The sequence below is a fragment of the Mercurialis annua genome, linkage group LG6 (assembly GCF_937616625.2).
Source record: "Mercurialis annua linkage group LG6, ddMerAnnu1.2, whole genome shotgun sequence".
Taxonomy (NCBI): domain Eukaryota; kingdom Viridiplantae; phylum Streptophyta; class Magnoliopsida; order Malpighiales; family Euphorbiaceae; genus Mercurialis; species Mercurialis annua.
Window position 1 is genome coordinate 37134096 of NC_065575.1, and position 14841 is coordinate 37148936.

General features: G+C 30.6%; 2 protein-coding genes across 2 annotated transcripts; both read right to left on the reverse strand.

Annotated features, from left to right (window-relative positions):
• Positions 1-1043: 1043 nt before the first annotated feature.
• LOC126653898 (uncharacterized) lies at positions 1044-4743 on the reverse strand. The gene is made up of 5 exons (XM_050347894.2): positions 4399-4743; positions 4151-4319; positions 3716-3969; positions 1512-3098; positions 1044-1422 (listed from the first exon to the last, which is right to left on the reverse strand). The coding sequence occupies exons 2-5, from the start codon at positions 4311-4313 to the stop codon at positions 1396-1398; spliced, it is 2031 nt and encodes a 676-aa protein (XP_050203851.1). The 5' UTR covers positions 4314-4319; positions 4399-4743; the 3' UTR covers positions 1044-1395.
• Positions 4744-9196: 4453 nt separating this feature from the next.
• LOC126688141 (uncharacterized calcium-binding protein At1g02270-like) lies at positions 9197-13263 on the reverse strand. Its single transcript, XM_050382740.2, has 11 exons — positions 13115-13263; positions 12789-12992; positions 12598-12702; positions 12390-12495; positions 11532-11764; positions 11341-11417; positions 11122-11236; positions 10895-11020; positions 10031-10141; positions 9840-9947; positions 9197-9662 (listed from the first exon to the last, which is right to left on the reverse strand). The coding sequence occupies exons 1-11, from the start codon at positions 13115-13117 to the stop codon at positions 9426-9428; spliced, it is 1425 nt and encodes a 474-aa protein (XP_050238697.1). The 5' UTR covers positions 13118-13263; the 3' UTR covers positions 9197-9425.
• Between the last annotated feature and the right edge of the window lie 1578 nt (positions 13264-14841).

Genomic DNA, 14841 nt, shown 5'->3' on the forward strand with positions numbered 1-14841 from the left:
CCGATGTCATGGCTGTAGTTTCTGATTTTATAAATCAGTTTGCGGGTGATGGTGAAGATTGAGCGAAGAACGGTATTTTATTGGCGAAACAGTTAGATAATTTATTTTTTATTTTCATAAATAGATCTGCGAATTAGGCAGCATATTGTCTGTTTCATGTCAGGTCATCAGATTTAGTTTTCGAATTTTTCCGAATTTTTTATAAATGTAACTGTTTCATATCAGATTAATGAAGTTTGATGAATTCTAAAAAAAAAAATCTGAATTGAGCGGACAACTTCTTGAAGAAGGGTCTTTAAGCATTTGGCTTACAATATGTGTGTGGTTCCCACCACCTTTGGTTGATATTTACCATTATATCCTTAATTTTAGCATTCAATTAGGGAATTGTCTAGAATATTCAAGCGTCTTCTTTTCTTTAAATTTGATCCCTTTAAGGGAAGAATTGAAGAGTTGAAAGAAAAACATTAATTGGTCAATAAAACGAAAGAAAAACAATAGTCAACGATGACGTTGACTGGATCTAAGTGAAGATAAACCAAGAACATTGGCAACAGAGTAAAAGAAAGTAATGAGATGAATTTAGCTGAAATTCACCATCTCACCGGTGAAAAAAAGTAAGTACTCACAGTCACAACAGAACATTTATACTATACTAATACATGAAATCCAGATGAGAATTAATAATTTAATATCTTCTCAATAGAGATAAAGCTGAATCATCACTACAATATTAGCATTACATAACTTGATAATATGCCTCATGACAAAAATAAAATTCAAATATTTTTATTAATACTAACTAAAGAGTTTTGATTTTGTCATTTATAATGATTTTATTTCAGTTGTAGCCAAATTCACCAAATGAATCAATTGAGGACTGATTTTACTCATATGTCGATTATTAAATAGCTATTTATTGTACCCAAATTCACATAATGGAATTTAAAAGAGGTAGCTATTTAATGGTGGTGAGTAAGATCAAACTCAATTGATTCAATTGAGTGAATTTGACTATATTCATCTTTCAAGTTAGGCCACAATTGGCAAAACTAAAAAGTTTGGTTTATATCTGATAAAATCCGTAAATACTTAAATTTTCAAGATCGTTAGGCCATAATACTGTAATATCATAGCTGCGGATTATTTTTAAATGATAGTAATATGGAACACTGAAGCTTCAAGCTGGAGTCTAATATTTGCAACTCACCCTATCACTAGACTAATAGCTGGAAGCTTTTATCAACAATACTCATGCCATGCCTCACTCTTTAACCATGCATAAACATTCTACTTTACGCATTCTGTTCAAGCAGATACGACGCCGTTGGTTATATCCATAGGCTGCTGTAGCGCAGAGTTAAGGCGGCTTCCGTCTATTTCATCCGATGTTAGTTAGTCATTCCAGAAGTTTAAATCTAACTGCAGAAAGAAACACAGCAAGTGAGCATAAAATGTTCTTTAAAATGATAACTTTAACCAACAGTTCACAGAGCATTGTCGTTTCTCACCTCACAAAATGAAGCTTCTTCAATGCCCATCTTTTCCGCGTTTTCAGATATAGATTCTTGGATATTAAAAGTGAACGAGTCACTCCGAATATCTTGAAGAATTGAAATATCCATCTCTATATGTTGATTTTCTGTTTTTTGTAATATATGTTGGTTTTCTGTTTTTTGTAATGCAGTTTCTTGAACATTAAATGTCCATTTCTCTTGATAACTTGACATATCAGTATTCTGATATCGATTTAGATATTCTAAATCAAAATCCGAAGGTGTTTGCTCGAAAATTCTACATTCACCTTCCGCAGAGGCTGATATAGTGCTAGTTTTCCTTAGATCTCCATTTTCATGAGATGAATCAACAGTCATCTCACTTAGGTTGCTTTCAAAATCAAAATCCCCGAGGCAACCTGTTTCGCCTTTGTTATGTGTTGAAACAGAAGTTAACTCATACGGATTTTGATTTTCTAAACCAAAAGCCTCTTGGCTACTTGGTTTACATTTTTTGTAAAGTGGCATTTTACTGGTCTTGCTTGAATTTTGATTTTGCAAATCAAAACAACTAAATTCTTCTTTGTTAAATGTTGATAAATTATCTATCTCGTTAGAGATTGTAGATTCCGAATAGGTAGGAATTGTAAAATTTGTAGCAGAAGGATTAATGTCGAATGGGTTTGTAAATTTTGAATCACTAGGATTCTTGAAATTTGTAATCGGAGGATCACTGTCATAAGGATTTGTATTTTCTGAGCCAGAAGGAATCGTGAATTTGGTTCCAGAAGGATAAATATCACAGGGATTCATATTTTCTGAATCAGAAGGGTTTGTAAATTTTGTAGGAGAATAAATACCATATATGTTTGCATTTTCTGAATCAGAAGGAATTGTAAATTTTGTAGAAGAATGAATATCATTCGGGTTTGTAATTTCTGAATCAAAAGGAATTGTAAATTTTGTAGAAGAATGAATATCATTCGGGTTTGTAATTTCTGAATCAGAAGGAATTGTAAATTTTGTAGAAGAATGAATATCATTCGGGTTTGTAATTTCTGAATCAGAAGGAATTGTAAATATTGTTGAGGTAGAATGAATATCATTCAGGTTTGTAATTTCTGAATCAGAAGGAATTTTAAAATTTACCATCGAGGGATCAGAAACAAGTGATAAACTTGAAACATGATCCTCCTCGAAGGGATTTGTAATTTCGCAATGAGATTGCATTGGAAAATTTGTATCAGATATGTTATAGATTGAATCAATGCTCTTCTGATGAGCATTCTGTTTTGAACATTCAAAAAGAGAATGTTTTGAATGATTTGTATATGTAGCTAAATTGGCTAAATTATCCGGACTTAGATTTTGAAAATAAGTAGACAAATAGTTGTTCGGTTCACCATCACCATACGCTAAAGCTGCATTACGGTTTGACAAACACCGCCTTTTCTTATTTGATCTAGAATTTTCATAATCTATTTCCATGTCCTTAGTTTTATTAATTGTTTTTTCCCCATTGGAATTATATCCATTTTTCTTTAGATTCCTATATGTTTTTTTCTTCCTGTTTATCATGAGTTTACATAGAACAAAATCACCCTGCACAACACAAGAACATAAAATAGCATAATTAAAATGCTATGCAAAATGCAAAATTTGAGAGCTTAAAGGTTATCATGAAACAGAATTTTGAGTAGGAAACAGAACAAACTGGATCCCAACTGTCTTATAATAGCCAGATATTCACAAAACTACCAAATTCACTGAAATACCAGATTCATGAGTTCTATTTCTTAACATGCAATTATGTAAGAACAAGCCTAATTGCATGATTGAAAAACCATATATCTCAATTTAATTAAAAAAACTAACAAAGGATTATCACGGTACTTATAAACTTGTGTCTCGTGATCAAATAAATTCATTTTAACTTTTTTTAAATTAATTAGATCCTTAAACTCGTGTTTTTGGATCAAATCATTTTTTATTTTATCATTCAACTAGATTCTCAAACTCTCTTAATTGAGGTCAACTAACCTTTCAACTGCGTGACTTATTTGACTCTGAAATAAAAATTTGGAAATCTAATTAACTAAAAAAGTTAAAAATAATTTATTTGACTCCACCGTAATGACCGTGTCTTCATAAAAAAATCATATTCAAAGAGTGAAATTAAATTAGTAATCATGTCATAAAACATAGTTAGAGGAAATTACCTTAATAGGAGAGTGAAGCTGAGCAGTGTACTCATATTCATGAATGACCCACTTAGTAGGGTTAGGGGTATGATAAACAAAAATCCTTTTTGTTCCAATCTCTTCATCACTCTCTTCAGATATAACCGATTGACTCTCACCAGTCCGTTTCCAATATCCAGCTCCGGCCGTCCTTTTCCTCTGATTCCGGCCATTTTTCAAGTAAAACTCACGGATACAAAAGAAATACCGCTCCTCATTTGAAGACTTGCCATCTACATTACATATTTTTGTCAATTAGGTTATCAATTGCATATTTATGCGAAAAACCCTAAAAAATGAAGAAACACATCTAATCTACTACTTTTAGGAGAATTTAACCAACGATCATACAGTTTTGCTGCCCATCGCTTATACCATTTGACTTATAGCTCATCGGTATAATCTACTACTTACCGAGTAAATCCAAAGGATTACAGTTGAAAATTTGGAGTTCTTGGATGTCAATGCCGTGTATAGGTAGACCGAGTCTCTTCTTTTTTAAATAATGATCGAGTAGTTCTTCGTTGGTTGGCTGGAATCTCCATCCAACTGGTAAATTTGAAGGCACTGACTGCATCTAAACCTGCCATTAACGTGCAGAGAACGGAAGAAAATTAGAGAGGGGAAGTGAGAAGTTGGAAATTAAACGGAGTTTTACTCACCGGAAGAGGAGAGGCGAGAAGAGTTAACGGTTGCATTCTTCTGAAGGAAACGGGAAGCTAAGGAGCGGGTTATGGTGAGCTAATTGTACTAGAAAAAGAAACAGTGAAAAAGTGGTGGTAAGAGAGTGACGATGAGAATGTGGGTGGAACTTGAAAACATGGAGTGAGTATAAGTAGAAGATGATTGAGATTTGAGAAGCTGCAGTGATGATTTTCTTGTTCACAGTGACGACTTGCCGGAGAAGTTTAGTAAAGAACAACAGTGAAAAAAAGTATGCGGTGGTTCCCACTCATCAGAAGGTGGCTCTCATGATCTTACTTTTTTTTTAAAAAAGCTCTCCCATTCTCCTACTTTTTAAGTAAATTATTGACTTAGGTGGCGAGCCTCAATTTGTATGCAATGGGCAATTAATATATAAATTAACTTTATAAATAAATCAATATACGAACTTATTGATTATGAGCAATTTGCCCCATTTTAACAATTGCCCTTTCAATTTGTAAGTTAATTGTATACTAAATTGACAATTTATCCTCTTAATTTGTAAGTTAATTTGCCAAAAAAGACTAATTGCCCATAATCACCAAGTTCGTGTATTGATTTGCCAACAAAATTGATTTATATATTAATTGCTCATTGCTTACGAGTTAAAGGGGCAAATTGCTACTTGAGTCGTAAATTATTTATAGATTAAAGGTAAAAGCTGTATTTTTATAAAATTTTCAAAAAATAAAAAGTATAGAGTAATTTCTCATTATTTCAACCAGAAGTTAGCATTTTTAAATCAATTTCACCCCTCTTTCCTGCTAAAAAAAGAGTGAATTTCAGAATTTTATTTAATTAACCTCAATTACAATCTTAATTAAATCTAATTGAATCTAACTAAAATATAATTAAATCTAATTAAACTTAATTAAAATCTAATTTAATTATTTGAAAATAGGAAGTTCTTTTATCAAGCCATCCATTTTTTCTATCCTCAATAGATTTAGATCACAATCTTTTTAAATTTTTATAGGCTATTTACAACTAATTACGTTTCAATCCATCAAGTTTGCAATTCCGTGTGCATCTGACTAGCATGAATCCAACTAAACGGACCACAAGCTAACCACTAGACAAAAATTCTCTAAAAATTATTATTGGACGCTTCAATCCCTTATCACTTTCTATCTGTCCAAAAATATATGTCTACTATCAACTTAATCTCTACAAATCATAGTGTTTTAATATATACTAACTTTTAATCAATACAAATTAGTTATTTTATTAAATATTAATTTTTAAAAAACAAAACTAATTTATAGTTTTCACAAGTTCACATTTAATAAATTATTTATTTAATTTTTATTATATTAGCACTACAATTTATTTAATTTTTATCTAACATAAAATTATTATTAAAAAAGTATTAATATTTAAGATAATCAATACTTTCAAATAATTTAATACTAACATTAAAATAGACTTTTCTTTTATTAGTTTGCATATAATTTTTTTCAGATTTTTTTATATATGTTTATTAACAAATTTATTATTTAAAGAAATATTAATTAACTTCTACATAGATACACAGAATTTACGGCTAGTTAATAAAATAATTTTTTCAATCAAATTGTTATGAATATTATTGATGAATTCTGCTTTCTCAATGGAGATTGACCTGTAAAATAGAATATTGATCGGACGATGGTTGTCCGATGAGCAATCTGATGCTTAAATCTGTCAATGAGCTTAAGGGAGTATTGTTTACGTAATGTTATTATGTGTATACTTCAATATCTTTTATAGTGAGCTTTTTGAGTTGGATTAGAAAAACAATTTCTATTCAGTTGCATGAATCTAAATAGGAAAAAGATTCATATTCAACAAGAGTCTTATTTAGAAATGTGTTCCTAAATAGGAATATGTTTCCCAATAGAAAAGTGATTCTGAAATCCGTGAGATCCGGGTCTTATAGAACCTTTATGGTAATTGAATCATTCATGTAATCAGAATCTGCTGGCAAAACGCTTTAGATCTGGTTACTGAGATCTATTGAATCCTACTTGATTCGAACCTTCTAGAGATTTTGGGCGAATTTTCTCGAATTGCCTTTGACAGAGGAGTCCTCCATGGCTCGGCTCTTACTTCTGCATATCTTTGAATTCGTTATGATGGGCGGATCCCATACAACTCGAGTCATTTTATCATTCTGTAATTCGATTTCCATTCATTATCATTATGATTGTAAAATGAAATATTAGATTAAGTTGAATATTCTTAAAATTAACAATAATCAACCATATAAATTATAATTAAAAAAATTAATCAAAAATAGGTTCATATAAATAGTAGGCCAAATGATTAAATAAGATCAAATCTTTTATAAAAATTTCACAAAAGTTTAAAACTTTCAATTTTATCTAATTTGTCATTAAACACATAATTTCGTTTCAATTATATTCAAATGCAAAATCACGTAACTAGACATTATTAAAATAAAATCATGTGTTTAAGAATAAATTAGATAAAATTTAAACTTTTATTATTATTTTTTTAAAAAAATTAGCCTTATTGTAAAACATGGTTAGTGTTTTCATATGGGTTGAGGTAGGGCTGTGTATTAGTCAATTTGGCCACCGAATCCAAACAAAATTAAATGCCATCAAATGCCTCAACTTTTTTAAACCATAATCATGATCATAACTATAACTAAAATGTATAGAGCCGAACTAAAATCATTATTTAGTTCAGTTAGATATTTCAAATACATGAATAACCAGATTTTATTAATATTAATTATTAAAAGTTAATTTTAGTATGTTTTTTTAAATGAAAAAATTAATTTAGAGGTCAAATAGATATCTAAATCCGAAAAGGTCTACCAAATTACCTTAAATTTCTAAAATAAAATAAAATAAAATAAAAAGCATCATGTGTATATATATAATTCGGCAGTTCGATTAATTCAGAATTTCATACTAAAAATTAAACTAAATCAAATTAATTAAATTTTTTACAGTTATTAGCCATAATCGAACCGTAGTAATCACGTCAAATTGAAATTTTAATTTAATTAGACCAGTTAATTCTGTTATACATGACTATTGTACACCCTAAGTTAGATTGCTCACATGATTATTTTCCTTATGTAAATACCTCTGGGAATGGTGTTATGTCATCTCCAACCTAAAAAAATTGAGATAGTGTTACTTTATGGGCCAAATCCCAAAATTTTGATCTTTTAACCTCTTTTCGATTTTACCTCGACATTAAAAAATTATCAATTTTACTCTATTTTGTATTTTATCGTTTCAATTGTACCCAACTTATTTAATTTTTGTTAATATTTTTTACTTAAATGATGAAATCATTCAATTAACCATGTTTAAGGATAAAATTAAATTCAATTCCATTTAAAAAAGTACAAATAAGTCTTTTATTTTCAAAAACTAACTAAAAACCATAATCAAATTAAAACTAATTTAAATTCTTAATTAATTTAACTAAATCTAAATAACTTTTAAACATGTACAATTAACATATGCTATACATGGAGAATGTTTTTGAATTGTTCCAAAATAAAAAGACGTCAATTTAATATTTTAAAGTACAATTAAAACGATAAAGTACAAAATAGGGTAAAATTGATAAAATTTCAACGCTAAGGTAGGATCGAAAAGGGATTATAAGGTGGAGCTTTTTTATGGTATTAGGCCTAGTTTATGCTAGTGCATCGACAATATTTTACCCTAACTCATACATTATCTTTCACACTATAAATGATATTCTCTATATATTTATTTTAATAATAATATTAAATTAATGTTAATTTTTTGAATGCTTGGTAAATAAGTTCCATTTCATTAGATTATTTTAAAAATCAGTACTCATTTTGTCCTGCTTTGACGGACACTATTTTTCTTTTACTAGATTATTTCAAAAACTATAAACAATTATTTGTTATTTGAATGATTAATTATCATATAAATTTTATTAATAACAGTGAGATGCATTAAAAGAAAGTCAAAAGATTTAGAAGACAAAAATTACTATAATATTAGATGAGGATAGTGCGACATTCGTTTTTTTTATAAAAATTAATTTACCTTGTGTAAATAATTTTTTAAAATATTTATATTTGTTTTAAATTATCTATCAGTTTGAAACGAATGAATAATAAAATAATAAAATGGAACTATATCAATAGTGATATAAAGTTATTTTCGACATTATATCCAACCTTTTCAAATTTTTAGATAAGCCCCAACCTTTTCATTATAATGTGCTAGATGTCAACAAAACAAAAAAAAATAACAATAGAAGAAGATAAAAGAAAGAGTATTTTGTTTCCGGCTGTTTTATGCCCTATGGAGCAAAATGGATCATCAACTGCATGTCAACTCAACGGTATTGTGTAATTCTTATTTGAAATTATTTGCATATTAAATTCTAATTTCTGCGTTTGTAACAATTTAAGCACTTTGTTTTAAATTCGGCAACTCGTACCCCAATACTATTTGCCATATAGGCTTCTAACAACTAGAAAACGGCAATGAGCTACACAATATCAAATTTAGAAAGGCTGAGATATAGAATGCGACGATTTAAATAATGTTTCTAAATCGGTACAAACGTTAATGGTGTGAATTCTATATACAAATTAACCCTAAAGAAAAAATCTAGCATTTCTCGGTCAATTTGTTTTATATCCGGTGGAATTTTTCTGAAAATCAATTTGTTAAAGAATGGCCTTGAATACATGCAAATTAGATAAAATGGAATTATGAAACTGTCCTATTGGAATTAACAAAGTTTATGAGAAAAAGGTTTTTGTTAAGAATTTCTTCGGGTCAAGAGTCAAATCCAACATAAATACTTCTCTCAGCCTGAAAAATTTGGCTGGAGTTCTAATTTACAGCTACTTATCAAATTTTTACCCGGAATTTGTCTAAACAGTTTGTTTCTTTAACTTTTCTCATTTACAAAAATTCTTAAGATTCTATTCTACATATGTGCTAGTTTGATCCACCAGTGATGATGATCACAAAATTTGCTGGGAGCTATGCATTCTTACGGGCGAGAACACAACTGTGAGTCGAGCATGGTCTGAAAGAGAGTAATTCTCTGGCCACAACCCTTTCTCTGCTTCACGCGGGAACAGAACCGCATTTTTTACTGCGAAACCTATAGCTTCTGTTTCTTCTTTGCCCTGTTCAGAGTCCTCTACACTTGCAGTACACTGTTCTTGCTCTGGACATGACGATTTCCATATCCTCTCCTGCATTATTTTACCATTTATTTGTTAACCAAATTGTGCTGGCCAAGTAATGCTAGAAACATATTAAAATTGATATAAAGCGGAAAGAGAATCTTATCGTGTACAGACCAGATTCACGTAGCACAGTATCAGAACTTAAAGCATGCAGAACACTCGATACAGGATATAAATGGTTACCTTGAATTCCTCATACTCAACGAAGCCATTGCCATCGATATCTGCTTGGATCCATAGTTCTTTCGTTTGCTGGAAACTCAGGCCATAAGGAAGACCAATTAAATTTACCTGAATTAGATCAGAATATGTTAGTATATAATTCCATTTAAATTTATTCCAATAACAAGCTCACATATTATATATGAAGATACCTGGCGGAGCCCTTCACAAAATGCTGAATACGTTATGAAATCACCAGGCTCATCGGCCTTAAAAAATGCAAATGCATCATTTTCCGTCAGTGAAGCTTTCAAAAGTTGACACTGAAACCAACAAAGATGACAGTATTAGAAGTGGAAAGCTTGGCATGGTTTAATGTACCCTCAAAATAAACCAAACTATATCCATTAATACTTCTCTAAAATTTAATGAATTGGATAAATAAATAGATTGATCAACCAACTAACAGTAACTTGACAAAAGTACAACTCATCATATATACACAGATGACACGCTAGCCTCTTCATTATAGCAATGTTAGTTGTAACTTGCAAGAAAAAAATTGTTTGAGGATAAGGGTTACACAGTTGAAAAAAGAGGACAAGTTGACTGATTATAAAGAAGTCATTATCTGAAGAAAAAAAAATTCTTTCAAGAGTCTACTTAGGACAAGAGGACAAAAGGAGAAAGCACACAGCCTTCTGTAGACCATTACAAATTAGGTGTCAACTACTTTCTCTTCAAGCTCAAATATTTATAATTAGATTATTACATTAAGAAATGGAAAGTGAACTTAATACTTCTAAAAACAAATTAATTTTAGTGACCTCAGAACATTAATTCAAATTTTAACCTCTTGACCTTCAAAGACCAAATAGAATCGCAAGTATAATTCATTCATTTCAATGATAAGAATAGCAAAGAATAGCGTAGGTTCAGACGTAAGAGTGATGCTTTAAGGGAAAATTGAAATGGCAAGTATGGTTTAAGAATTCCAATGATAAGAACAGCAAAGAATAGCATATAGCTTCAGGAGTAAGAATCCTGAAAACTATTGAAAAATTGTATCAACTTACCTTTATTATTCCAAATGCTGCTTCATACCAACTAGTCTTTAGCGATTTTCTTGATTTAATAGGATTCCGAAGCCAAATGAAATCAACACCACATATGTTGCCTCTGTGATTTCTGTGACTCACCCACTGTAGGATGCAGAAAATGAACATAAAAACATATTAATTGTAAGCGTAGTGCGTAAAGACATTATCATCTAGATATTCAAAATGTAACTATGTATGCTGACCTTGTGAGCATCTGAATCGTTGTCGGTATATTGATGAGCAATATCATAAGATGAAACAAATCCTTGTGACCTAAGAAATTTATAGACATGCCCACGTTTGCTACCATTCCAATCACTGAAAGCAAAAAAAGACAGGAGAATAAAATAAAACTGTCAATATAATTAGCATATGAAAGAAATCATACCATATAACATATAAAAGTAAAACACGAGCCGTACCCACAGAGAATGATTGGCATATGACTCAGTTTGTTCTCTCTCTGATATGTTTCCACATACTGCAGAATTTTGTAAACCTGTGGAAGAAAAATACAAAACCTTGAGGTTACATCGACAGTAACGTACAAGAGATAATTTGAAGAAATATAGTATGGAAGTTATGATAAAATTAAAATAAACTACATGTATACCTGATGCAATCTCACTATAGATAGGCTGGAATCATGAGGAAATAACAAGTGGGTGTTTACAATCAGAAATTCTTGTGGTGAATTCCCATTTAGATTTTGCATTTGATTTTGCAGAAAAGGAACAGCAGATTGAACATGTAATAGCTGCGCAACACGGTCTCCAAAGTCATTGAAGAGCAATTCTTGATAATTTAGAACCCTAAAATAGTCTTTATGCACAGCAGTCAGCAGACCTGTAAGTAAGCAAGCAAAATGATTCAGCTAATTACCAAAATATTCAGCAGCAGAGAACAGAAGCTTAATCAAAAGAATAAAAGAAACAAAGCAACCACTGAAAAACTTCAAGTAAAACGAAAGTTATCATTGAAAATGAAGAAACCGTAAAGAATGCAGAATATGTTAATTAAAGTTAGGTAAATGACAATTACAAGATTCAATTGGTAAAAACTCCGATGTCCAGTGGGTGATGGACCAAGGAGAAAAGGACCAGATTAGGTATTCACACCTGGTGGAATTAGATGGTTAAGTCAATTAAGTAAACATAAAACAGCAAAATCAAAGGATAATTAAGCACCAAAATCCAAGATTAAGCAATCAGTAAGACATTTGAAAGTCAGAGAAAATAAATGGATGAAGATCCTCTCAAGCTCATTTGAACATGAGAGGTCATGCTCGGTAAATCTCTACCATTCATTACAAATGAAAAGTGTAGATTAAAAAAGTCTCAACTAGTGCAAATTAATCTCGACCATTCATTTACAATGGATGAAGTAGATTTACCGAACATGACCTCTCATGTTCAAGTGAACTTTGAGAGGATCTTGATCCAAAATAAATTAGTGAAAAGATGAGATTTACCGTCGCCACGGTTGTTGGTTCGGCCAAGCTGAAAGGTGATATAGCCTGCATCACCAAGACTATGCTGATACATATTTACAAGTTCTTCATTCCCAACCCAAAATTCCTAAAAATCAAAACCAAATTCCACAAAATAAATAAAAAATAGTAAACACAGATCTATTTTATTATTTTATTAATGACATGAACAGGAAAAAGAATAAACTACCTGGAGGCAAATAATTGAAGATCTTTCATAAAGCAACCAATCCAAAATCCTCTGGTTTCTGGTAAACCAAAAACTCTTAAAATCGCTTTCACGAATACTTTGATTCTACAATTTTCAAAATCAAAAAATTAACATTAAAAAAGGCGAACAAAATTGATTTTTTTATATATATAGATAAATTAGATTATTACCTGAGTATCTAATCTCTTATAAATAGGAGCCAGAATATTAAAAGTGGTACAAGAAATACAAGGCTCCTCCACCATTGCTGTATTAAAAGTTGCAGACAATAAATCACCGCTTGTTCTTGAAACCGCCGTCGCCGTTGCCGACGACGTTCCGTTCAAAACACTATTGATTCCAATACCACCGTCATTAGATTCCACCACCGCCACCTGTCTCAACCATCAAAATAACAATTTAATTCAAATTCTCTAATCAGACGCATTTCCCTTCAAAATCCAATCAATTAAACACCATTAAAATCAAAAACAAAAACATAAACAGAACACTGTACCATTGTTTAAAAATCTTTTGCAATCCGGAGAAGACGACGAGATTTGAGGAGGAGGATTCTGGGGAGAGATTCGATTTTTTAATTTTTAAAACTTAGAAAATAATTTTTGTGGAGGATGAGGAGTTTTTTTTTGTTAAATGTGAGTCACTTTCGCGCGACTGTTGGATTTATAGGCTCTCTTTAATTTTTTAATAATATGTGTGGGTCCATGTATATGTTATTATTATGAGTGCAGTGATAAAGTTTAAACCGACGGGATTGATTGCTTTGTGTCTTGTCATTGTTGTGGACAACACGGGTGGACCCATTGTATTTTTTTATATTTTGTTTTACTCGTCTTGCTCCAATTACAGCTTGCTTTTAACTGTAAAATTGTTTTTCCCGTGTACACTGCATTTTATGAATTTTAAAAGGATTGAGATTTCCTACATCATTCATTAGAAATTTGAACAAAGAGTCAACGCGCACACGGGGTCATCTAACCCAATTTATACTTTTTTGAGCAACTAACCCCAAAACTCTTCAATTTTGGGTCAAATAACCCATAATTATATTTTTAAAATGTGTAAAATATAAATCGGAGGCGATGGATGCAAAAAGGTAATTAGATATTTCCCTAATTGTTGCGATATAATTGTTCTAAACCTATTTTTTAAAATAAAAATATAAATTATGGGGTTATTTGACTCCAAAATGAAGAGTTTTGGGGTTAGTTGCTCAAAAAAGTATAAATTGGGTTAGATGACCCTGTGTCACAAGTTCAGGGGGCGCGTTGACCCTTTGTTCTTAGAAATTTAGAATATAGATATTGTACATTGATTTTATTAAAATTATACTCCCTCCGTCTTATTTAAAAAGTCCCATATTCTATTTTAAGAAGTCTCATTTAAAAAGTCTCATTACTATTTTTAGAATATTTTTCCATTGAATACCTTATTTTACCCTTACTTTAGTCATCTTAAAATAGTTCTATGGAAAATGTTACTATCATTAATAGGGGCAAAACATGAAAAAACATGAAAAGATAAGAATAATTAATGTTTTTTTAATATGTGTGTAAAGTTAAATGGGACTTGTAAAGTGGAACAGAAGGAGTATTTTTTTAATCTACACCGTTTATTTTACAATGAACGGTGTAGATCGTGAACATGAATTTAAGAGAATCTTAATCCATTTTAAAATATACTATATTCTTTAAAAAATAATTAAAAAGGGGTGAAATTTGTACCCACAACTTTAACAGCTTACTATTTAATGTTTATACTATTCGTGCTACAGCTTATTGGTATGAATTTTATATTATTCCTCCTAATTAATAAGGAGTTTAACACCTATACTCCTAATGTTTGAAATGAACAGTCAGGTCCTTCAAATGGCAAATGAAAAAGGATCATTTATATTCTTAATGAATCCAGGATTAAATGAGCTCTCAACATTTAAAAAGGTTTACTTGTTCCCCAATATTTAAAAAAATGAATAGTCAGCCCCTTGTTTAACATCGTCTCATTGCTTCCTAAATTTTGTTAGTGTGATCCTGCGTGGCTAATTTTTAGCGTCAAGTTTTTTTTACAACGACGGTCTTTGTCTCAACAACAATAATTTATCGTTGCAAAGTCATTCAATACAAGCTTGAGCTAAACAAGCTGTCCTTCTCCAACAATTGAACGTGGAATTCTCTTCATTAATCGGTATCTTATTTGATGAAACCTGTTGCACCAGAGACGGAG

What these genes read in the sequence shown, in the direction of transcription:
- LOC126688141 (XM_050382740.2), bottom strand. An exon ending in ATGCCAATCATTCTCTGTGG is followed by an intron (nt 11,237 to 11,340) that starts GTACGGCTCGTG and finishes TTTTGCTTTCAG; the next exon opens with TGATTGGAATGGTAGCAAAC. An exon ending in TTTGTGAAGGGCTCCGCCAG is followed by an intron (nt 9,948 to 10,030) that starts GTATCTTCATAT and finishes GATCTAATTCAG; the next exon opens with GTAAATTTAATTGGTCTTCC.
- LOC126653898 (XM_050347894.2), bottom strand. Translation starts at nt 4,313, where the DNA reads ATGCAGTCAGTGCCTTCAAATTTACCAGTTGGATGGAGATTCCAGCCA. An exon ending in TAATCCTTTGGATTTACTCG is followed by an intron (nt 3,970 to 4,150) that starts GTAAGTAGTAGA and finishes TATGTAATGTAG; the next exon opens with ATGGCAAGTCTTCAAATGAG. An exon ending in AAGAAGCTTCATTTTGTGAG is followed by an intron (nt 1,423 to 1,511) that starts GTGAGAAACGAC and finishes TTCTTTCTGCAG; the next exon opens with TTAGATTTAAACTTCTGGAA.